Genomic DNA, 24,027 nt, shown 5'->3' with positions numbered 1-24,027 from the left:
TGTCTATATGTTTATGTTACAAGTCAGCCGCAGCCGCAGCCTGTGTGCATTGACAGGGTCCAGACAGAATGCCTTTATCAGAGCTTCATGAGGCAGCCCCTGGGAACACGCTGTCTGCCAGCACAGAGAGACTCCCCACTGTCAGGCCCACTCTCCTCCACGGAAAAGGCGCAGGAAGAGAGCAATTCCCACACTAGTAGAGCCTCCCCCCACTGGGCTCGGATCTGGACAGACACTGGAGGCTCAGCACTGTCCAAAAAAGGAGAAACTATCACAAATATGCCTCCTCGGAGATTAACATCATGGTCTCATCATGGGGGGGAGGGGGACTATCTGCGTTCAGGCCACCGTCTTTACTCCGCTGCGCTGCATCGAGGGGGCCTGAGCTTCACGTGTTGTCTTTTAGTCCACATCAGGTGCTAATTGAGTACTTTTATCCTAAGTTGATTTTGAAAGCGGGGAACTCTGTTAAAATTTGCTCGAAAAAAAAAAGCCGTCGCAATCCATGCCGGGGAGCTCCTGTAGGACCCGGAGAGCAACGCACTGGGAAATGATAGCTCACACGATGTGGAGCCTCATCAGTTAGGCTCACATTCCTTTTCATATTTCCTTGTTTAAGCAACCCAATTACATGATTTAGAATTCGAAAATCTAATAAGAGATATGAGGCGTTATTTAACTGCAGCGGATACACATGCGAGGTAAATTCTTGCCAGGAATACAGCTCCGGCAGGAAATAAAGGAGGAAACCATATTGGCTTTCATTTCTAAAAGGGGAAAAACAGACAAATAGATGTACTCTGAAGTATGCATCAAGAGGCAGAGCTCTCATGATTATCATTATTCATGTGCTTTAAGATTCTTGAGATCCTCCATCTCCTTAGCGACCAAAAAACCGAAGTCCTTCCCTACATTAATCATCTGATGATATTCTTTATCTTTGTTCATTTCTCTTTTTTCGCCCGTGTTCGCGAGCGCAGAAAAAACAAAAATAAATAAAAGATCTCCTTCTGAAATGGAAAAAGCACGGGCAAACTGGGGACGGACTAAATGAATCCTAAATGTCTACTGATTAGAAAACCTGTGTGAAATCATATTCTCATTTCGGATAAAATTGTAAAAGCTTCCTTTTAAGGTGCTGTAATGGAGAACCAATTTGATCTCCCGCACAAAGGTAAACATACTCTCGCAGACACGTGGGGTGTTATCAAAGGCTGGAAAAAAGCTCATTTAGCATCATTTTAATTAGAATAAACGGTGCCAAATTTGAATTCTCAGACTGAATATTTTGTCAAGTGACTTTTTTTTTTTCCTTTTTTTTCGACAAAGATAAGAATTGCATCTAAATAAAAGACACCTGTGTTCCCGGTGAATCGTCTCACGCGCGGCCAGCAAACAATTTTGCAGGGATGAAACACAGAAACGCTCTCGGGGGGGTTTAATGGGCGGGTGGCTCGCGATCGTGCACGCCACGGATCATGACACGGGCAGTCTGTCTGACTGGTGTGCTCAAGGAGATCCAGCGGTGACTGTGGACTGTTGGGTGAGAGATGGAGCAACCCCCCAGCCCAGTCTAGCACCCCCACAACCACCTCCTCACCCTCCCTTTCTCTAAACTCCCCTGGGCTAGGCTCTGGGAGCAAGTCAACCCCAGACCAGCGCTGCCAGCCGGGGGGCAATGAAAGGCCTGTTTCATCTTCCCCTGTTCGTTTCTGTTGGAGATCTATGGACTTGTTTTGCCTCTCTGTTTCTTTATGTTATGATTAAATATTGTCTATCTGCACAATTGATACCTGAGGCCAAAGGGAAGTCACTTTGCCCACACATAATTTGTAAGCTGTCTCTTTCCCAGAGGACAGATTTGTTCACAGGCAGAGAATCTGTTCTGTATTATGCTGCTGTAACACTGCCTTGCCTTTCGTCTCTCTTTAGCATCATGCCTTCACATTCTTGCTGCTCTGTCTGAGGTTTACATATTTCCTTCCTCAAGGGGGGGGGGGAGAAAAAAAGGGGGGATAAAAACATATTTGAGTGGTAATCATAACCTTCTCAGAGGGAAAAGCCTTTATTCACATGTTACAGGAAAGACTTGGGGGAGAAAAAGCAAACGGCTTTGAAGCCATCAAATTTAACACTGATCACTCTTTAACCCCAAATATTTTTAAAGACGACTTTGATAGGAGGTGTAAAGCTACACTGCTTGATCTAGCTGCATGATATCACATTCAAGTGACAGCGAGACCATAACAAGACTTTCAAATAAGCCACTTTAAATTAAAGCTGACAGCTTAAAACAAACATGGGTGACTGCTTAATTAGTAAATGAAAGGAGATATTTCATTTCCACAGAGTGTGAAAGGGCTTAGGGAAGCACACGGAGAAAACCTTTCAGAAAGCTTTAAAGAGGCGACGGCTGAGTTCAGAAACATGTGCGACGCATTGAGACAGTCTTAAACCTCCCTCCAAAGACTGCTGTTTCCTACTCTGAAAGAGGTAAACATTCCTCTCTCATGCACTGAGGTTTTAAGGTAAAGACAAAGCGTAATAACCATTCTATATTAAATTTGGCGCATAAACATAATCCGGCCCGATTCTATATTCATAAACACGCCGAATGTTCCGTACCACCGCTGTTTGCTTAAGCAACCGCGTGCCTGTTTTTTTTTGTTTTTTTTGTCTCCGAGCAGTGATAGCAGGTCCCACTCTGTGTGTGCAGACATATCATGCGAGTTTCATCTGTGAATTAGCCCATCCTTTCAGACAGGATTTGGTGGATGTGCCTGTGTTTTTAAAAGAATCTGGCTTCTTTCGTAGCCCCGGGTCATCACAGCAGAATATATTGAGCGCATTATGGATATGAATCCTGGGCCTAGACACGCAGCGCAAGGGTCATTGCTCGGAGGCTTTGCGTTCGCTCCACACTTCATTGCCATAAAGCAATAATACACATCCCTGTTAACTCTTCCTTCTTTACAGAAAACAGTGGGATGAGTATAATTGAATATTATGTGCTGTGGGGAAGTATAATTTTCAGGCTACTTAAAGATTTCCTGTTGTTTTTGTTTTTCAAGAGACACTAGAGAGACGTATTAATAAACATCATCACTTGTGATTTCTCACAAACGAACGAGTGAAAGCGACTGATAACCTTTAGGGCAGAGTATAAGTTTACCGCTGTGTTATTGCACTTTGTTCATTTGTTCTGGTTGCAAAAGGTCGTTTTTTTTTTCCTCGTCGCAGCGGTCGCGTTTAGACAACGACGATGCGAAAAACAAAACAGATTTCATCCCCAACTTCGGCGTGCAGAAATCTAATTGACGCTGCAGTTTTAGATTTGATTTATAGATTTTAAGAGGGGTGGCAGTATCTCAGCGGCGTACATTTGTGGAGTGACACCGAATACCCAGAGGAGCGGAATAAAGAGCTACATGCTACGACTGTTTCATAGATGTCGCCCTCATTTGGGATGCAGGAAAATATTTCTATTCTTAGTGAGAAAAAGAGCCTCTGAGAGGTAGCTGTCACTGCGGCTGAGAAATACTGTGAAATACCAACCAGTACCTGCGTGGCTCGTTGGTAAAAAAAATAAAAAAAATGGAGTTCATTTGTATCAGAATCTTATCTTTTTTGCTAAACAAGGAATGTGTGCTCGCCAGAAGCAATGCAGACAATGTCATGTGTTTGATTTAACCTTGGTTATTCAGAGAGGAATATGAGCGGGGGTCACACTTCTGAAAAGGCTGAAATACAACATTTCTTTTGCACACAAGCCTCATTTTAAAACGTTCAGTGTTTATATTCGGCCTTGAATGATGTATTTATATTTATAGTGGAAGGTGATAACTTGCCACCAAAACATATTATCCAGTAAAATGTTAGAGAGAGACAAGATAAAATACCTTCTCGTCTTCCTCCTCGTCGTCACCCATGCTCATGTTCACCTAAGAGAAAAATAAAGGGTAGTGGGTGATTTCAAACGAACGGGACATGTGGGCACTGGAGCATTTTTAACAAACACCTAGTAATGAAATTTTCTTTGAGTACATTCACCCCTATTGGGAGAGGCTTGTTTCCATAGAGACTGCATCACAGGGGTGACCTCACACAAAAGGAGAGGTGAAAGAGGGCCTTCCTCACAAGAGCACTGTCACACCAAAGCAATCTCATTTCTCCACAACATAAGCACACAGAAAAACAGAAAAGAGGAGGGGAGAGGGGAAAAAAAGAAAGAAAAAAAAACACATTTAATTTGGATGCTGTTGCCTAGATCACTTTATATCAAGTCATCCCTGACCCCAATGTGGTGCACACTGTGACATTGCCCGGGAACAGAGCTGTGTCATTGCCGGCCAGAGGGTCACGGAGGGGTGGCAGAGTCTCCACACTGGATACGAGGGTGAGCATTGGGCTTTAACATTGCCCAGGGACGGCATCTCTTTGCCAGCAGCCATAAACACAATCACCGGACCCGGGTTTGTTACTTTGGGGAGGGTGCGTGAGCAGGCCAGGCCCCCGGCTGGCCGGTGAGAAGGCTTACAACACAGTGAAATTGGGGGGCAGTCAGAAGTGTGAACAGCATTAACCTTCACAGACATGTGTAGGGCAAACATAATTTCCATAACAGTGGATAGAGATAGTAGAACGCGGCGTGGAGAACTACAGTCCTGCATTTACAGATGTGCTGAGACTATATCAACAGACTGTAGGCTACACATACATTTACAGTGATTTGATTTTAGTGGCTTCTTACTGTTCGGTGTTTTATTGGGCCTCTGGAGACAAAGCAGAAACTAGTTTAAATAGCTATAAAACATGTGGAATGCTGCTACAGCCAACTGCACTGTGAGGCAAATTTATAGAACAGCTCCTGTATTATATAATACACATTAAAGTGTAAGAGTTGCTAATTGGCATAAAAGCTGCAACCATTTAATCAAAAACAAATTAGTTGTCTACTACTACTGAAAACTGATTCATTCATTCATTCATAAGTCAAATATTTGTTTGTTCCAGCCACTAAATGTAAGAATTTGCTACATGTGTTTGCCATTTATGATAGAAAATGAAGAATTTGTGGGTTTCGGTTAGATAAATAATAAGCAGATTAATCGATATTGAAAACAAGCGTTACATAACTGTCAAACTGCATTTGCCCATTGTGTCCCCAAAGGATTCTATTCCATCAGGGTGTGACCGGCGTTAAGTTAACATATAGATTGAATCTACACTGTAACAGCATGTGTCTACAGATGCGTATGGGTGAATACTGAAGAGTTCGGAGTCACTCACGAGGTCCTGGTTGGAGCTGGCCTTCCCCGCCGAGAGCTGGAAGTACTGCCATCCAATGAGCAGGAGCAGGAACAGGGGCAGCATGAAGAGATCCCAGTTCCACACTGTCACGAGGAAGATCTAAGGAAGACAGGACATGACAGTGTAACGCAAAGCCCATCACGCTAAAGCAAGGACCCGGCCTTCAAATCTCAGCAAGCTCAATGCTCCCAAAACAAAATATATAATGGATTTAACCACATCCTAAATCTCATGAAAAGCACTACACACCGTAAAGCCTCTGAGATTTACAGCCGATGGCAACAGATTTTACTCTTAGTGGTTTGAAAGTAACAGACATTCAGGGACAACTTTTAATATCTTGAAATCCTATTTATATACACCAATAACACTGCGCTGGCAGAGTGCCTCACTGCAGAACAGAAAGTATGACATGGATAGGCATGGTATGCTGTCTTTTAACTAGCACATCAAATCCTCTTAGATTCGGAGGCAGTGAGGCTCTCTGACGAGGCGCATATGGCAACTGGAGAAGCATTTGCAACATTTACCCCCTCCGTGGCGATGATACTGAGAAAAGCCAAGACCCCTGGTAGAAATAAGATGGATCACACTGAATGAGTAATCCCTCATAATTCTGTAAAGGAGTGGTGCTAAGCACGTTGCACAACACCCACTGCATTTCACAGCAGAGCACTAATTGGACGGCTGCATTTAAACCCATTTAGTGACAGCCTAATGAGTCTGTCTCCAGCTGAAATTATCAGGAATGTGTGAGGAGGATCACACCAGCAGGTTGACAGGGATGAAATAAAAAATGTCCCCCATAGCAAGTTGAATCTTAAAATCTATCATAGTGTGATTATGCGCCCAATACACCCGACATATGGTCTACTTTCACTCACCACAGACGTCTCTCACAATGTAAAATCTTTCTCATTCTTCATATACAACAGTTTTCCGCTAATGAATGCGTCCATTACAGCAGTTAGACTCATCTTACTTTCTTAACAAGTTGTTGTTTTGTGTGCAAAGTTCATATGAAAACACTATGTGTAACTAGCTGAACCCACGTGATGCTAGCACTGTGCGGGCTAGGCTCACAGAGCTGGAGGCTGCGTGGAGTATGAACAATATGTTGGAGTTAAGCCCGAGACAGGATGTGAAGCACTGTGGCCTTCAGGCCTCAGCAGCGGGCCTGTAAACAGCAGACTGCTCCTGTCATAGCAACTGTACAGAGTCCGTGCGCGTTGCTCTGGGGGGCGATCTACCTACTGCCACACCAGGCCTAGGTTCAAATGGCCACCAGGGAAACGTGAACCGTGAGTAATGCAGACAACGCTGTGGCCTGGCCGCCCTGGGCTTCACTACTGTACAGCTTATTATCCCTCAATATAACCTGGGAGATGGCGGGTGAGCCGAGGCCCCGCGCAGGAAAACACGGTGGGATGACCAGGGAAAGAACAGTGTTATTTTTCATAAGAGCTCATCCGAATTACGTACCCAGCATCAAACTAGAGCCGGTGGGGGATGAAAAAAAAGGTAAACAATGAATATGCATGATGTGCGGAGGTAGCTGCAGTACATCTCCTCTCTGTTATGAATAACCTACGTCATGTGTTGTCACCTCAGTTCCCATGAGGCGGTTCTAAAGCGACGCTCCCCTCACCCCAGAGGAATTCAGCTGGACAGGTAGGTTGTCATATTCCCAGTATTCTCGTGAAAAAGGGAAAAGAAAAGAGGGGGAAATGTGCCTGGAAACTGACATGAGCCCAGCAGGAATGTTGAACCTCCTTGCCCTCCCTGCAAAAGCTGCTACATTAACCACTAAAGTCTAATTGCTTGGTCTCTGTCTTCCTGTGCAAGTCAACAGAGGGAGCCAATTCATTTCCACCCAGGGAGCCGGCAGAGAGAATCTGTCACAGGTATTCATAATCGCCCACTAATGCAAATTTCTGCTCACCGCGTTCTGGCTCAGTGGACAAGATAAAAGCCCACAGAAATACAATGCCTTGTGTCTAAACTGAGTGCTTAAATGAGGGTATAAACCAAAACTGTCAGAAATATCTCCTCAATTCCTCCCTCATGGTATGTCAGCCCATGTGTTCGGGATTTACATGCTTTTTTTTAACACTAATAAAAACGACGGAGAGAAACATCTGGGAAAACCTCTCGGATTCCTTCACTCAGGTGCACAGACTGAGACTCCGCCGTCAGATATCCCGCGGTAATGAGCAGAGGCAGGACTATACCTTCCCCTTGTCTCCTCACATTCTCCGGAGTTTCTGTGAAATGGAGACAGAGCTAATTCCGCCACTAAGTGGTTTATGTTTTATTAGCGAGCAGCTGAGTGATTAAAGGACGTGTTGGACAAAGTGCAACCTTTCAGGCGTAAGTGTAAATTCGTATAAAAAAATAATCCACGTTTTTTTAATTGCCGTCAGAGATGGGCTTCGTTTTCAGTCTCAACTGCGGATTTTTTTCGTCCACCTGCAAATTACGCGTGACAGGCAAAAACCTTGATGTTTTTTTTTTAAACACGGCGACGCTTGCGTGTTTCACGAGCTGGTAAAACAGTCATTTATTTAACCCGGAAAAGGACACAAAGCAGCAAACAAAAGCAAGGGAGGTGATAATTAATGATATACCTGAACATTTAGGTTTACACACAGCAGAATTGGATAACGAATGACTCGTAATTGAACAAGTGTTAGTATGTATGTCTGGGAGGAGTGTCTCTAATGTAGAAAAACCTCCCTTGACAAACACCATTTAGCTGAAAAATGTCTGTATGATTATGCACAGGGTGCCTGGGGAGGAAAAAAAAGAATGAATTAATAAAACTATTAGCACACGGTGGAGTAGATGATGGAGATGCACTCTCCTTAGCCACCTGTAAGCGCTTGGAGAAGGGGGCAACCCTGGGCAGAGCAATTCTGCCAGCAGGGTTAAGAACAGCCTGACAGATTTGTTTTATAGTGCCATTAATATGATTCCACTAAATGCATTCTGCGCCTTCTCATGCAGATCCCCTGGCCAGCAGAATCCAGCACCTAATAATAAAGCACTCAGCGATTAAAAGTGTGAATAAAATAACTTAAAGCTGAGCAAGCATGGCAGCTCCCACCACCCACACTCTCCCAGGAGAGGGAGAAGGGATCGTAGCAGGAACAAAGGGACAAAGACACCCTCTATAAGAGTTTCTACCATCCTGTAAATTGATTAACAGAGGAGGGGGTGGCCCGGTCTACCAGCCCAAACCACTGACTGGCAGACGCACCCAACAGACTGCGCGGCTGCCAAATGCTCTCCCTATACACGAAAAAAAACATAAACGGGGTATAAATACAGGCTTTACCTCAGTATAACACATAATACTGTTCGCGAGCCAAGTTGATGTAAAGTCGCAGCACATGGGGCCACACAACATCACGGCTGTTGCAACTCACTAAAAACACCCCTTTTTCTGCTATTTGTATTTCTTATTTTTTCAACGTGGCAGATTACAAAAATACCCTTATTTTGGAGACTACGTACCGTCCAAAAACACGTAAAGATTTTAATCGTGGCTATATCTTTACTACTCTCTTCAGTTGCACTCCACTTGGAAAGCTAAACAAAGCGAGGAGAGCGCCAGCCAGCATTATGAGGGTCAGTCATGGGGGCTGTGGACGGATGCCAGATTACGTGAATATATACTGAAAGAGTTTAACAAGGCTGACTACAGGCTGCAGGGTTTGTGTATGTATGTGTGGATGTGTCTCTCTGTGTGTGTGTGTGTGTGTGTGTGTGTGTGTGTGTGTGTGTGTGTGTGTGTGTGTGTGTGTGTGTGTGCAAGAGACGGGAAAAGGACAGAAGCCGTGCGTGTGACCATGTGCGAGCGCAGCATACGCTAAAAAATGTATGAAATAAAATCAAATGATTAATATTTAGAAAACAAATCAGAAGCTCCACAAAACCTTGAATAGTCTTTACTCTGAGAGAGATGTTCTTTTTCTGGGTGAAATCAAGGGCGGTTAAATTAATCTGCATTACTTCCTCAATTAAAATACACCAAAAAAAAGAGAGAGATTAATAATGAATCAAAGGCACAAGTAGCAGCTCAGCTCACGCAGGTCTTTTTTTTTTTTCTCTGTTTTTTTTTTCAGCCGGGCTGAAACAGAGTCTGGCTGAGGGCTTATGTTGGGGACAGGAGCGGCAGGCTTTAAAGTAGCTGTAAACGCAGAGCAATGAGACATGTAATTTGTGTTGAGCTCGGGCCAGTGTGGGGACAGGCTTTCAGGGGGTGTCGGAGGCAGAGGAAGCACAGATAAGATTTCTCTTCGGGGCAGGTATGAGTGTGTGGGCAGCTATGGTGCTCTGAGCTAACGCTGAATAAATATTTCACATATGCTCAGCTCAAGTCTTATCGACTGGGGAGGGAGAGAGAGGGAGAGAGAGAAAGGGAGAGAGAGAGGCTATGTTCGAGTGAGTGCAATGAAATGGGGAATCTCATGTCCCTCTTCAGCCGGGCGAAATCGGTTGTGGACGGTCCTGGAGTGTGAAGCAATTTACAATTCAATTTTTAAAACGGATGTGGACGTAGTAACACTGATATTTACTGTACTTGAGTTACTCAAGTTGTGTTTAGTTCTCCACTTTGTGTACAAGTATTGTAAGTATTATTGCTGTTATTTGCCCTGTGTGGTGGCTTAATAAAAACAAGCAACACACGCACGCATTTTTAGTAATAAAGCCATGGCCAAATATAAATATAAAAAATATATATATTCTTTAGGTTAATAAAAAATTAAGATAGAAGTGGTGCTATATGGTCCAATTTCATTTAACTCTGTGTTCACAAATTATTTGTAAAAAAAAAAACAAGGTTAGCCATGGCAAAATAATAACAAAATGCTACAGCTTGTAAGGACGCCTGCACAGTACAGTGAAATAGTGATAGCAGCTCTTTATCAAAGCACTGAGGATGAGCAGCCGTGCGAGGCAAGGCATTAGCATTTGCTCACGGGGCCAGCTCTGGCCGTTGTCTCCCCGACTGTCTGACACATGCCAGGGCCAGGGTAGCACCAGTATGAGGCTGGAGCGGGGCAGTCGGCGGGGGCCCCGTGGTGCCTGTCATTGGTGGCTACGCTGACCCCACACTCCGGCACTGGCCACTAGTGTTTAATCCGTGTCGGAAGCGTTAACACTGAGCGACCTCCTGGGTGACAGATCTGCCATGCGAGCCTTTTCCCCCGAGGAGGTGGGGAGGGAGTGGCATGGACTCTCTCTCCCTGTCAGCTCGGCTCACACGCACGTTAACGCGCCGGGGCCAAGACCGGCCCCGGAACAGCCATGCGCGAGGGCGGACAGGTCGCCGCCTCAGCTGCCTGGGGAGAGGTGTCCTCTGTGGCTAGGAAGGTGGCGAGTATGTTAAAGGCAGTCATTATGATATGGCACACACAATGGGGTTAAACACAGAGCATACTTCATCTAGGCATGAAAAAAAAAAAAAAACATGATGGTAGAAGTACATCAGACGCACAGACAAAACTGTGTCTTCTCAGGAGTCCATATGTTCATTCAATCAGCAACAATTAGCTTCTCTGTACTTAAAGTTAAATAATGTGAAATAATAATAATGTATTTAGTAAATATAACAAGAATCAAATGTGTTCAGAAACTGAAATCCACGCCCTAAAACATAGAAAAAGGGAGCAATTTCAAAGCTCTAATGAATTAGCGAGACACAACGTATTAATCCCACTAATAAGGGGACGTGTTTCAAGGTTACACATCCCAGTCAGCCAACCTCAAGAGCTAGCAAGTGACATATAGCCATTCGGGGCAGCTAAATAATAACAACACTGTGTTAAAACAGGAGGCACTGCCGAGCAGTTTACAAGTAGTCACAGCCTATCATTTAATAATTAATAGATCTCAGACACAAACCGCGAATACACGCCTCGCCGTCACTGCCATCATTTTTTTTCCTTCCCCCTACTAGACACATTCCCACTGCGAAGTCTGTGAGAACTCTCGCAGCCGCGGAGATGGAGAGTGTAACCCCCAGGAGACTGAAGAAACCCACTCCTTTAAGGCCTCCAACTTTTTCCAACAGAGACAAAACAGATGCAAAGCAGAAACAAGGAGACAATTCACAGGCGCGCACAGTCCCTCTCGCCGTTTCTCACAAAAGCTCGGGCCACGCTGCAATGCAGCAAAAACCACAAACAGTCCGATCCAAGACTCACAAAGCGTCTCATTTTCAGGGACAGTGTTAACAAGAACAATTATGACAACTCTGATTACGTCTTTGATCTCGGCCAGGCTGGTGTTCTGGTTAATGGCCCCGACTGCTGTGGCTCCACACAGGTGGTCTCCCCGGACCTCTGGAGTCAGATCTGACCCTGTCCTGCCCTCATCTGGGGAGACGATGATTCTATCAGCTCTCCCCCCGTCCCCCCAAAAAAAGTGCCCGTTGCAGCTGCCAAGTGTGTTTACAGCTGCACGGCATCAAACATTCATCAAATGCCATCTTTACAGTGTGTGATGTGAGGCAATCAGCATTTCACAGGCTGTCAAATGATGTCTAAAGCGGTTGCTACCTGGCAGTGTCAAAAAGAAACCGGTTCAAATACTCTCATAAGGTATACAGGTTTTTCTTTCTAGTCTACCTCCTGACAGATGAGGTACCTCATATGTTAAAATATTAATTCTACTTAAATACTTAAAGCGGTCTAATGACAGCAAAGCTCAAAATCAGCTTTCAAGTGTAAATGATCCTTTTTCTTTTTTCTTTTTTAACTTTCATCCATTTCATCTAAATCAAAATTGTTCTCAACTTTAAACTTCTGAAGCAGATTAATTTGGCCGGCTAATACATGCTCATTTAGCTTCTTTCTTTTTCTTTTTTTTCTTTCTTCCTTTTTGGTGGAAGAAAACTTGGTGTCTCTTGGTCTAATGCACAGAATGGAGGATTTCGCTCCAAGTTGTTTCCCACAAATGGCTCCTGTTGGGAAAAGTAACTGATCTCCTCGGCGTCTCCGTTTCACGTTTCCAGCAGTGCTGTAGCTCCATCTACAGGTCCCGTTCTTGTGTGCAGCAAAGAACTCTGGGTGACCCCTCTGCAGTCACTGCTGATGTATAGCACATTCATCTCGCTCAGTCTTAGTGAAAAGCACATCTAAAGGCCGTTATTTTATGAAGATTTTAGCTGTCACATTTTCTCCCTCTCAGAGAAAGGAACATGCTGTTGTCAAACTCTTGAAAAGCGCAGATCCTAGGCTCATTACTGTAGCATAAACAAGAAGAGGAGGGGGAAAAAAAATCAAAATTTCTTGTTTGTATTTCCATTCACTGATGAAAATGTTTATGAGGATTTGCCAGAACTTTGTTTTAATGCGTGAGAAAGATTTTTTTTCTCTCTTTCTCTTTCCCTTTTTTTTCTTTTTTTTTTTTTTTGCAACATTACCTAATTAGAGAGAATCTATTTTAGAAAAGCTGCACATTGGTGGAAAAAATCGAAGGCAACTTCAAACGCCGCGGACTCCGCTGATGAGATTGCACAATCAAAACAAGTGACCTCCTGCACTCGCAAACAGTGACAATCCTGCAAGTATTTCCATTCCTCACAGAGTTTCCTCTCGCGCGGCAAAGCTGCGCGGCGGCATAAAACCCAAATAAACCATCAATCTGTAAATGCTAATTTGATATGTTCCTGGATGTGCGGTTTTCTGATTGCCGCTCATGAGGGAAAAGTTATCCTGATGCGAACAAAGAAGACTTCTGCGAAATGAAAAAAAGTACTTTTTTCCCTCGCTCTTATTCACTTGGTTCACGTGAACCGGAGCAGTGATCCCTCACGCAAAAATTTGAATACCTTACGCGCCACACACCAACAACCACTTCATAATGCATACATGAATCTACATAAACAGGATACAAATGTAGACTGCATGCTGTGCAGAGGTCAGAAAGCTGGCCTGTGGGACTGAGTGATATAATGGCTAAGTATTCCTGGTAAAGCACTACACGAGCGTCCCGCAGTCCCAGTAGAAACCACAGCAGCGGTAATGCATTACAGGATGTATATGGTGTAAAAGGGTAGGACTGGTCTGCCTGCTTGATAAATAATGTATTGTAATGTATATTAAAGCCAGACCCACCACTGCAGCGTTTCCTACCGGCATACCCTGAGAAGCCCTCGCACTGCCTGCCACGGTGGAAAAGAGCAGACACTAGTGGTATAATTATGCACATCTGAGAGGCAAGCAGAGGCCATCTGTCAATGTCTGAATCAGTTACCTTATTACCACTGCCTAAAGATATAAAGATAGGAGTGGGAGCTGCTTTCATTAAGGCACATGGTGGCATGCTGCTTTAGACAGCTCCAAACACTAACTTAATTGCAAATGATGACTTGGAGGTGGAGGAGAGGAGGAGGAGAGGCTGTACAGCGAGCAGCCTTGGAGTGGGCAGGGGCACGAGTGTGGATGGTGGCACGGCACTGACGCGGCCGACGAAGACCTCGTTGTTGCCCTGGCTCGGTGTCAGGCGCTAGCTCAGAGCTTTTCCTCTCCTGTTACTATCAATTAGAAGCCATATTTACATGTGATTTGCATGTTTGACCGTGATTGTTGAGAATATAATGAATCATTGAGAAAAAAAGAAAAAAAAAGAACTTTGTTACTTGTTGAACTCTGCTGATGAGTGGGTGATGAACACACAGCGGCGGATTCACTCCGGGCGTGCACCTTCGACACTTAGACTATTTGAAGCACAACTCAGCGCAGACAAAGGCGCACTCCTCCGACTACTCTGTTACTGTCTGCTTTTAAAAAACATCGACCGGTGAGCTGATGCGTGCGTCTGGAAAGAAAAACAAAAACAGAGCGGCTGTTTCCAATAAGAGCGGCCGCAGACGATGTCACGAGAATTACCGTCTGCAGATGACACGCACGCAAGTGACAAAAATAAGGCTGGGAAGCGCTTGTGCTGCGGTGGCGACGGCCGTGATGGAAAACGGCGAGTGTGCGAGTCTTTTTCCTTCATTCTAAGATCTCTATTTGTGTGCCTGACTTCTAAACAGCAGGTGGAGTAGAAGTGGAAATGAAAGATTAGAGTGTGCCACCACACACTCCCATCGCCCGCGGAGGATCTAATTATAGGTGGAAGAAGATGGCCCCATCCCGCTGACCTGTCACCTGTCAGCCTGCCTATCCTCCTGCTCTCCTGCCCGTATCCCTGCCTCCCAGCCTCTCGCTATCTACCTTTCGCGGGCCGCACTCTCTTACCCAACTGTCTCCCTCTCCTCTCCGCTCCAACTTTCTTTCCCAGATAGGAGCCTTGCCTCCCACTCTATCCTTATACAATCGCCCGCATTGTTCTCCGTCTTCCTGTCTGCGTGTCTGCCTTGCCTGTCTTGCTGTTCTAAAGGCTTGTGATACATTGAGCCCGGCCATTGCCTGGAGGGATTTGCACCTCAGGATCAGTGAGAAGGGCTTATAGAATACACCAGGTATGAATTGCATGTCATTCTGAGACAGAGCAGACAGAAGAAAAAGGCGGTGAAAGGAGAGTTCTTCACACACCCTGTCTGTGACCGCTTCCTCACCCTGACACGGCGCTGGCAGGGGCTTTCATGGCAAGTGTACGCTCTTAATCATGACATTACATGTGCTGTACTGAGGGGGGATTCACAGGGTGATTTAAGATTATTTAAGCTTAGGACCTTAGATCACATACCCTCATTAAAAACAGCTAAACAGAGACATTTAAACAAGGTTCAAATCTCGGAGGCAGAGTGTCACTCCTCCACCCAAGGAAGCTGAGACTGTGATCCTCCTTACACCGTCCCCCCGGGTTCGGAGGCTTCGCTGAGAAGTCAGATGTACAAACGCCCAAACCCCACCCCTTCAGATGTACTCTAATGTCATCAGAACTGAAGGAAAGCCAAGTGGGGTTTGATTTAAAGGATAAAGCACATCCATCACATACGCATGGGATAAAAAAATAAATTAAAAAAACAGAAGGCAGCCATTGTTTTTTTTCATGGGAAAAGAAGATTTGCCGGGAGAAAAAAAACGGCTAAACCGAAAAGATTCCCCTCAACATCTAATTCAGATAAAATGAAAGAGTTAAAACCGGGCTGCAGTGAAATGGGACAAAACTTGTTCGCCCCAAGGCTTAAAGAGAGTTCATTAACGTGAGGCAATGACTTACCAGAAAGGCTATTAGACTCCGTTGCGTGCTCTCCCATTGAAAACAGCTTTTAATGTACTGTAACGTGTACAGAACTGCCGTGCTGATTTTTCGAACCCGATATATATTCCGGGCAAGAACCTAGTGGGGAATAATTGGAACAAAACACCGGTTAGTATCATTTGATACTGGACATAATGGTTATGACTTTTTTTCATTGAGGTTGAATCAGCTTTACAATCCCTCATTTGCTACTTGTGAAGTCAGATGTTTAAAGCCAATTAAACAGATTACTTCGACAATGTCTGATCCAAACTGTGGCCGCGTGTAGCTTTGTTTTCGGACGCTTTATTAGTGGGATGTGAGGGGAACGTAACCGGCAAGCTTTTTTTGTTCCATCTGCTAAATTCTAGTAAAAAACCACCAATAGAGATCACCTTTTTGGAGAACTTCAGGTTCTCCTCCATTAATTTCGTCTCCTCTGGTTGGAAGGTTCTGATTCCAGCTCTGACCTGGAGCAAAAGAAAATACATAAATAAACGTCACAGTTAAACCACGTTTTGACTTCACAGTATATCACATAGAACATTATCGCCTTCCCAACAGGCCTGAACCAACTGGCTCTTACTTTGTTATAGATGACTTCCAGCTCCAGGGTGATGGTTCCTTTTGACACACTTCCCAAGTCTTCTTTCTTCAGGAACAGACAAATCTGCTGCCCATTCTGAACCTAGATCAGATATCAGGAGGTCAGACCTTTACAAATGTAATCCTGTCACAGAAGCAATGCACTGGCTCTTCATAAACAATCTTACAGTCAGCAAGGGAATGGCCACTTTCCCCAAAAACACTGGGGCTTTGTCTCCGTTTTCATCAAAGACGGTCAGCTCTAACACTTCGTGAATGTCCTTGACGGGGCTGCAACACAAGAGTTGAGAATTATTTTGTTCATATTCAAATATACATTACAGAATATGTTTTGGTTTTTTTTCTCTCCACGTGTCTCACTTACAATGTAAAGGCTTTGCCCCAGTCCGGATTGAGGGACCTGTAGATCGTGTGAGTTTGAAGTTTGCTGTTACTGAGCTCGACAACGCAGAAGGAGTTGCTTTTCCCTTAAAAATGACAAAGAAATGTTCAAGTTAAAGTCCCCCTCCACTCACAAGTGTTTTTCTTCTTGTTTCTGCAGTTGAAAGCTCCACTGTGGAGAATGATGCATGTGCCGAGTTTGACACTAGAATTTTATTTTCTCGTACATTTCTGAAAGTGTCAATTTTCTCTGCATGATTTGTGACATCACAAATAGTTCGGAAACCAACCCTGGTCCAATTTTCAATTTGCGCAAGTGTGACCTGAGTCTGAAGCCTCCATTGCACCGAGAATGGACTTAAAGTGAAGCAGAAGACATTGTGTGTCCAGCTGTTATGGAACTTTGAAAATAAAACATAACACACACACACACATACTCATATAGTCCAGAACTTTAAATTAGAGTGATGATATTTAAGATTGCCTGAAGGGTATCTCTAATGGAAAGAAAAGGAGACAGGGAAATGAGTTGTTGTTATGGATTACCATTGAGGTCCGTGGCAGGGAGATCATTTGCCCTTATAACCTTGACCTGGAGGAAGCCGACTTCATCCCCACACTTGTATGAGTTCTTTAAGCCCTAAAAAAAATTTTTTTTAAACACATTTTCTGAGCATGATCAACAGGGTGACACATGAAAATGCATTCTTAACATCTGGTGCATAACAGAATAAAGTTGATGTTGGTGTAAGTGTATCTTCATGAAATCATCGCTGATCCTAACTTTACTTTTTACACGTAGAAATAAAAGAAAAGGCCTTACAAATTTCTCCTTTACTGCGTCTCTCTCCACGGGCTTCTCCAGGGTAGCTGTTTCAATGTCAGAGATGGAGACTCCCCAGCAGGGTCTCAGGGTGACCAGAAACACCAGTCTGCCCTTTCCTGGGTCCAGCACATGATTGTAGAGCTGCCTCTCATTAACTTGAAGTCTCGATAGGTCAACCTCAAACCTTAGACACAAAAGGGAAAATAGCTCCATTGAAACACATAAGGCCAAACTAGTTCTGCGGAGGAGCCGGTGTGAGCAAAATTTTTAACACAACCCACCAGGAAATACTCACATCCCCCATGATTCCTCACCCTTCCTGCCTCTCTTGGAGCACACCTCCACCTGCAGAGGCTCCTGGTTATCTTCAAACTGATTGAAGTCAAACTGCTCTCTCCACTGGGGATTGGCCTGAATGCAAAGGTTCTGAGGGCAACGAAGACACAGATTCAGCACATACAGTACCGTGCGAACGCACGCACGCACGCGCCCGTACGCACACACACACACACACACACACACACACACACTTTGACGCATGTCAGGTTTAATGCATTATCAGGCTGAGCAGCTCCTGCATGACAGGTGGATTAAGTCTTCATTCAGTTCAACCAGAACAAGGCAGGAGAGGAGAAAAGAGAGGTGTGCCGCATGTGTGTGTGTGTGTGTGTGTGCGTCTCTCTCTCTATTTGTGTGTGCTTGTATGTGTACACCTCAGTAGCCACTCTGGGATTGTAAACACTGACAGCTTCCAATTAGAATCAGCTTTGTCCAACAAACAAACAAGCAGAGAGGAAAGCGGAGAGGTTTACAAAGAAATAACACGACAACACAAGACAAGTGCACCATAGAATCATCAGGGGGGAGGCCAACAAGTACAGGTAGATGAACAGGGCATGCTGGGTATGCAAATGAAGGCAATGAAGCCCGGCACCCGGAGCACAGGGAGAAGTGAGTGGCAGCCTTGCCCAGTCTAATGAGCTGCCTCTGCCATGGCCCAGTGAGCCAAGGTGGAGGTGAGTCACTGACAGGCACCTGCTGAGAGGGAGACGCGGGGAAGTAAGAGATAGGGGCTGGGAAGAAGGAGCCGAAGTATAAAGAGCAGACATTAACAAAGACTGCGGAGAAGTGGGAAAAGAAAAAGACTTTTTGAAAAACATCCAACCTTGCTCTTATACTTCTGATCGCCGAGGCGAAGGCGGACGTAGATGTCGCCATGGCCGTACTGCGGCAGGTCCTGTCCCTCCACCAGGGTGATACCAACAACTCGAGACCACATCTGGTTCTTCGGCTGATTCTTGTGCGTCTCAGCGGGTCGCTGAGCCGGTGTGGCTTGGTTCTGCTGCAGGGCAAAGACACAATAAGACAGTGGCAGGTTTTTTTTTTGTTGTTTTTTTTTAATGCGTGCTCGCCTCCGTTTACCTGCTCCTGCCTGCCTTACCCTGGCACCTCATCATGCTCACAGAGTGCATGAAAGTAGGACAAAGGTTTACACTATACAGTACATCTCTGTTGGAGCGCATTAGCACATCTCTACTGACAGGCAAAGCCACACCATGGAGGCTCCTGGAGAGAGAGGAAGAGAGGGACGTCAGCGAGCAGCCAGATGTCCCTGGCTGTGACAGTCCCACTCATCACTGGCTCCCAGACTGAGTGTGGGGAGGCAGGACACTTGGCATACTGCACCAGAGACAGCAGGCAGCAGTGAGTAATGATGCAAACCACACAGCTCTCTCATCAGCAAATTATGCATACATGCAGCATGTATGGCCAGCATCTGACTTTACCGGCGCGTTGGCAAAAATGTACCCGGCCTTTTAATTCAACCAGAAAAAATATCAAATCTCTCCCGACTGAGGCGACTCGACCAAACTAACAGTGATGTTGCGCGTTCAAGAACTCTTCTGGAAAATCAAGGACGAGGCCGGCAAAATAATCCACTCCTCCTGCCGTGTGTCACAGAGGGAGTGAGAGAGAGGGGCCTTGATATGTTTCCATGTTAGAGTTCCCGTGAGGCCATGCGGTGATAGGCCAGGGCTGTAAAAACAAACAGCGGAGAGGTTGTGTGGGGCTGACTGTAATTAAAGAGCAGGACCGTAATCTGCTCTAGCCTCTTTGATTGCCCGGCTCCTTCGACTGCCCCGGCGACGCTGCTTCAAACAGCCCCACTACAACTCCCCTGCCACTCCGGCCCCTCCTCTTCACTACGGGGTCGCAACCCACATTGCCACCCAATCCGGAGGGGATCAAAGCACATCTCAGGGACCTGAATTAACATGGAATACCACAGGCACAGCCCTATAAATATCAGCCCCCTTCAAAAGAAGAGGAACAGAGGGAGTGGAGGAGCGATATAAAACAGGCCTCAGCCAAGTCATCCCAAGTGTTTATCTTGGACACATTTCTATCTCAGCGGCCAATAAAACAATTCCACTTAACTGTAAGTGGCCCCTAAAGAGAATCTATTCCTGGTCCTAAAAGGGCTGTGCGATTGCTTCCATATGGTGGGACAGCATGGGGACAAGCACGATGAGCTCAGACCCAGGTCCATTTGGCTGGTACCTCAGCACTGTCCATCCACAGCTGTGATATTACATCCTAACATCTGGGTTATTGCCCGCTATGCCTGGGAATTACCAGCGTTGCCGATCTTAGGCATCCCACACTGGCAACATGCCTCGAACAGCAGAGCACCCCCTCCCCACCGCCGGCACCACCCCTCCCGCCCCCTCTCCCGCTTCTCCCATACGCCCCCCTCCTGTTTGAAACACTATCACACAGCAGAGTTTTACTCAGGCACTTGCCATTCCCTGTCTCTGTGGTGGTAACACAGAGGGAGAAAACGATGTTCTGAGAGAGGGGGAGTGGAGCTGTAAGAGCTGGGTATTCAGCACTTCCAGGATAGGTGTTAAATGCAATAAGATATTGTACGTTTGTCAAAAATGAAATGGGAAAAAAAAAAAATGGCATTGTTACATTGTTAAATTAGCACCGCGATTTAGGCAGCAGAACATTGTGAAGAGTCCCATCACACATTTCTGTCTCCCTTTGAGTATCTTTAACCATCTGTAGTGGATAACCTACAATGTGCATGAAAATGGCTCCATTCCTTTGTCATCTAATTTCAAATTGAGATTGTCTACTGGACCATCAAGAGACTGAACAGTGGCAGATGCAGTGACTACATAGGTGTGAATATAAACCCACTCGCCGCCGTGCCGCCATCGAACCCTCCTATTTCACTCTGAATCTAATTACAGCTGCCATATATTGAAAGCCACTTGAGAAGGAGATGGAACTTTGTTTACTACAAAACCCAAACACCGCTCTATAATACTCATCTGAGGGCTCTTTCATGAGAACGTATTCAGTAAATATTATTTATTTGGGCTTTTTTTTTTTTTTGATCAGAATGTAATATGGCGCCGTACTTGTTTCACAGCAAATGATACCACTGAAAAATGTAATGTGCAATGCAAAAAAGGTTCGGTGTAAAAACTAAAAAAAAAAAAAACACAAAAGAAATAGGCTGTGCTGAAACCAAGGTTACACACAAAAGCCTGAGTCCTGAGCACACACCTCATTCTTTGTTGCACCATAGTACAGTGAGCTACTGCCCCCTAGTGCTTCAGAAGAGGGTAACTATCAGCTGTGTGATTTAGAAATACTGATGGCACTCTGGATACAAATTCAAGTTTAAAGGCAAATGTAAAGACGCACAGATTCCATACCTTGTTCTTCTTCTGTGGCCATCGCTGTGAGAAAAGAAATAATAACACGAATCAGTGCAAACAATTCAGGGCAGACTGGGGATCAATAAATACTTTTCTCATATCGGAAATATTCTTACAGGGCTTCTTTTGATGGTGGCATCTCTAAACATCATGCAGACGTCAACCAAAATAACGCCCATGTCATCTTCTTTACTTTTCGGATCGTCGAGACGCAACTCCATTTCATAAGTTCTGTGAAGGGACGGAGACGGGCATTCAAAGTGATGATCACTTAGTGATAGCTTTATGATAATCGACTCCCTAAAATATGATTCAAAAGAATTTATTTTTCCTCACTTGTACAGCTCCAGATTTTTCAGGGAAATTGTGCTGGAACCCATGAAATCATCAGAGGTGCGATTTTTATCATAGACCTGCAACAACATTAAAGAAAACGTAATGAAGGTTGTACACAGATACTGAGTGCCCTGGTACGAGAAGACCACTTCTGCATCCTCTGTTCAAACGAGCGGTCCCCACCCGAACTTCCACGGTGTGCTCTCTGTCTCTGAGGGGATGGGAGAAGGACTCGTTCCACCGCGGATTCAGGTTTTTGTAAACCACTTTGCTTTTGTACAGCTGCTTTCCTTCGAGTTTGAACTTCACATAAGGATCACTGGTACCTGTGGTCAAACACAAAACAGAGCAAATCAGCGAGATCATGTTGTGCTACGCCAGCGATAATTAATACATAAGCTCAGAGTGTAAACGCTGGTTTCGTAGCAGATCTACGGCGGGCATGTATTATTAAATGCTAACTATGTTTACTCGGTGCGGAACATATTGTCACTTCAAAAATGTTCCCCTGTACGAGAACACACACGTACACACCCTTCCCCCATGCTGGTTGTGTGAGAGACCGAAATATACGAGGAGGAGGTGCACCCCACACATGGCAAAAAACAGAGGGATGTAGCTGTTTAATTGTGAAAGAGTAGAAACACTCGCCAGCATGAGGCAACCAGAAACCAAAAATCTAGAAGCAACCAGTGTTAATCTCCCAAGCCTGTTAAGAAAGTCTGTCTGCGAGTGGGGTGGGGGTATGGGACTTCTTTGTTTCTGCAATTGCATGCAGATTGGCCAAAAAATGAAAGCCAGTCCCATGCCTTCATTTGTATAGGGGAATAAAGGGGTGCTTGAGAGAGCCTGCAGGGAGGCTTGAATCACATGACAAAGGCCCTGTGGGGATGGGCTGTCAGGCCTGTCAGCTCCCCACTCCAAATGAACATCTCGCAAAGGCAGGCAGGACCCACAGCAGCTCCACCCTGCCAGCCTGTGACAGGGAAACCTCCAGGCAACTTGACAGGAGGAGAATGTGGCAGCTAGCAAGGAGAAAAGCTCTGGCATGACTGAGAACGGTGACGATGGAAATTAATGGGAAAAAAGGGGAGAACAAAAAACTAAGGAGTGGGGGCTGGTGGCGTGGGTCCTTTCAGAATATGTAATGACAATGTATGCCATTGGTGAGCCTTTGGCACGGTGTTTATTGTTGGGCAAACAGTGGAGAGACAGGGGGCGTGTGGGGATTGCATCATCACGGTGCCATCTTGTCAGGGAAAGTAAGGTCTCAACTAGCAGGGAGCAGGGCACCGGGCTCAGAGGGTCCTCTGCCACCAGGCAGGGGAAAAGAAATTGTCGAGCATCTTTCCAAGAAGGACGTCCTTTCACCGTTTTGATTTAAGGTGACTTCCAAAAGCTATAGGATTTACAGCAAAGCGTAATATTGGTCAGAACAGCAGTATAGCCTGAGGGTTCACGCTCTTTAATTGGAGGAGATGAGTATATCTTTAAAATATTGCATTATTGCACAGTTTTTCTGTTATAAAATGCATCTATTGCTATCATTTTGTCTTTAAGTAAGACTAATTATGCAAGTCAAAAAAATTGCCAGTCCCAGTAACAGACACGCTTAATGAGACCACACATGAATTTTCTCATATATTGTAGTTCCGCTTACCGCCACCTGGTGTCACTGCTTTTCCAACAAGAGCTCTGCTGAGCTTGGGCCTCAGGGACGGGTCAACATGAGTGGCAATTAGTACTTCACACTTGTGTCTCTTCCTCTTTCTCACAAATCAATTACTATTGACAATGGAAAGTCAATGATAAAAGATAAAAAGAAAAACTACGACACCCAGTTACGAAAATCAGCTCACTGAAATGTGTTAAAATGATCTTTCAAATACATGATTTTATACCTGGACAAGAAAATGAGTGACTGCAACCAAAATGACAGATCAAAATTCATCTGTACAGGTTGATTACATTCATAAATTTGGCTTTTACGACCACAGTCCTCCTATAGAAAATCAATGCGGACTGATTTTCAACATGAAGCCTGCAGACATTAACAAAATCATTCAAGACGTTTGGTAATTTGCGGGGTAAGATATGACAATGCCTCCTCTTTAAAAATCTATGAGCCGCAGGCTTTGTTTGGAGAGAAAGCCAGGAGGGAAGAATTATTAACGTCTGACTGTCAATCAAATTTAGCAAACAATCACCACCATTACTCCAGGAAAACAATTTTAAAAAATCGGGTCCAACTAAGCTGCCAGTACCAGTGGACCCGTGTGGAGATCATGTAAAAGTGCTCATCGCTCTATCCCAGGCCGTCTTTTGTCATACTGGTCGGACCACATACTTCTCTCGTGTTTTTTTTTTTTTTTCTTCTTTGTACATACACTGCTCAACAGGAGACGTCATTCTCACGAGTAAACAGAAGCATTAGTTGAACATAGCCCATCTTGCCTTTACACACAACAACACATGTCCCCACGCCGATGTTCCCCTGTCTGATTGGCTCGTAAAACACAGCGAAGATCAACAAGATGCCTTCGCATGACAGTACATGTGCGTGCAGTGATTCATCAGGAGGCTCATCCTGAAAAGCCAGCACAAAAAAAAAAAAAAGAGCCGCATTCTTTA

General features: G+C 44.9%; 1 protein-coding gene across 3 annotated transcripts in view; it reads right to left on the bottom strand.

Moving 5' to 3' along the window:
* The window catches only part of mctp2a (multiple C2 domains, transmembrane 2a), a 35,625-nt gene that overhangs the window by 5,579 nt on the left and 6,019 nt on the right, over nucleotides 1-24,027 (bottom strand). For 2 of the 3 annotated variants that reach the window (XM_030424609.1, XM_030424611.1), the window contains exons 5-19: nucleotides 21,580-21,722; nucleotides 21,397-21,473; nucleotides 21,177-21,291; nucleotides 21,058-21,081; nucleotides 18,492-18,668; nucleotides 17,622-17,752; nucleotides 17,324-17,510; nucleotides 17,047-17,140; nucleotides 16,484-16,586; nucleotides 16,287-16,389; nucleotides 16,100-16,201; nucleotides 15,909-15,983; nucleotides 15,493-15,612; nucleotides 5,290-5,409; nucleotides 3,900-3,941 (exon numbers count right to left, since the gene is read on the bottom strand). In XM_030424609.1, the coding sequence (XP_030280469.1) occupies nucleotides 3,900-3,941; nucleotides 5,290-5,409; nucleotides 15,493-15,612; nucleotides 15,909-15,983; nucleotides 16,100-16,201; nucleotides 16,287-16,389; nucleotides 16,484-16,586; nucleotides 17,047-17,140; nucleotides 17,324-17,510; nucleotides 17,622-17,752; nucleotides 18,492-18,668; nucleotides 21,058-21,081; nucleotides 21,177-21,291; nucleotides 21,397-21,473; nucleotides 21,580-21,722 (1,613 nt within the window). The remainder of the gene's footprint in view (nucleotides 1-3,899; nucleotides 3,942-5,289; nucleotides 5,410-15,492; nucleotides 15,613-15,908; nucleotides 15,984-16,099; nucleotides 16,202-16,286; nucleotides 16,390-16,483; nucleotides 16,587-17,046; nucleotides 17,141-17,323; nucleotides 17,511-17,621; nucleotides 17,753-18,491; nucleotides 18,669-21,057; nucleotides 21,082-21,176; nucleotides 21,292-21,396; nucleotides 21,474-21,579; nucleotides 21,723-24,027) is intronic. The other variant, XM_030424610.1, reaches the window with a different exon arrangement.

The sequence above is a fragment of the Sparus aurata genome, chromosome 8, assembly GCF_900880675.1.
Source record: "Sparus aurata chromosome 8, fSpaAur1.1, whole genome shotgun sequence".
In the NCBI taxonomy this organism is placed as follows: Eukaryota; Metazoa; Chordata; class Actinopteri; order Spariformes; family Sparidae; genus Sparus; species Sparus aurata.
This window is presented reverse-complemented; position numbering and strand designations above follow the sequence as displayed.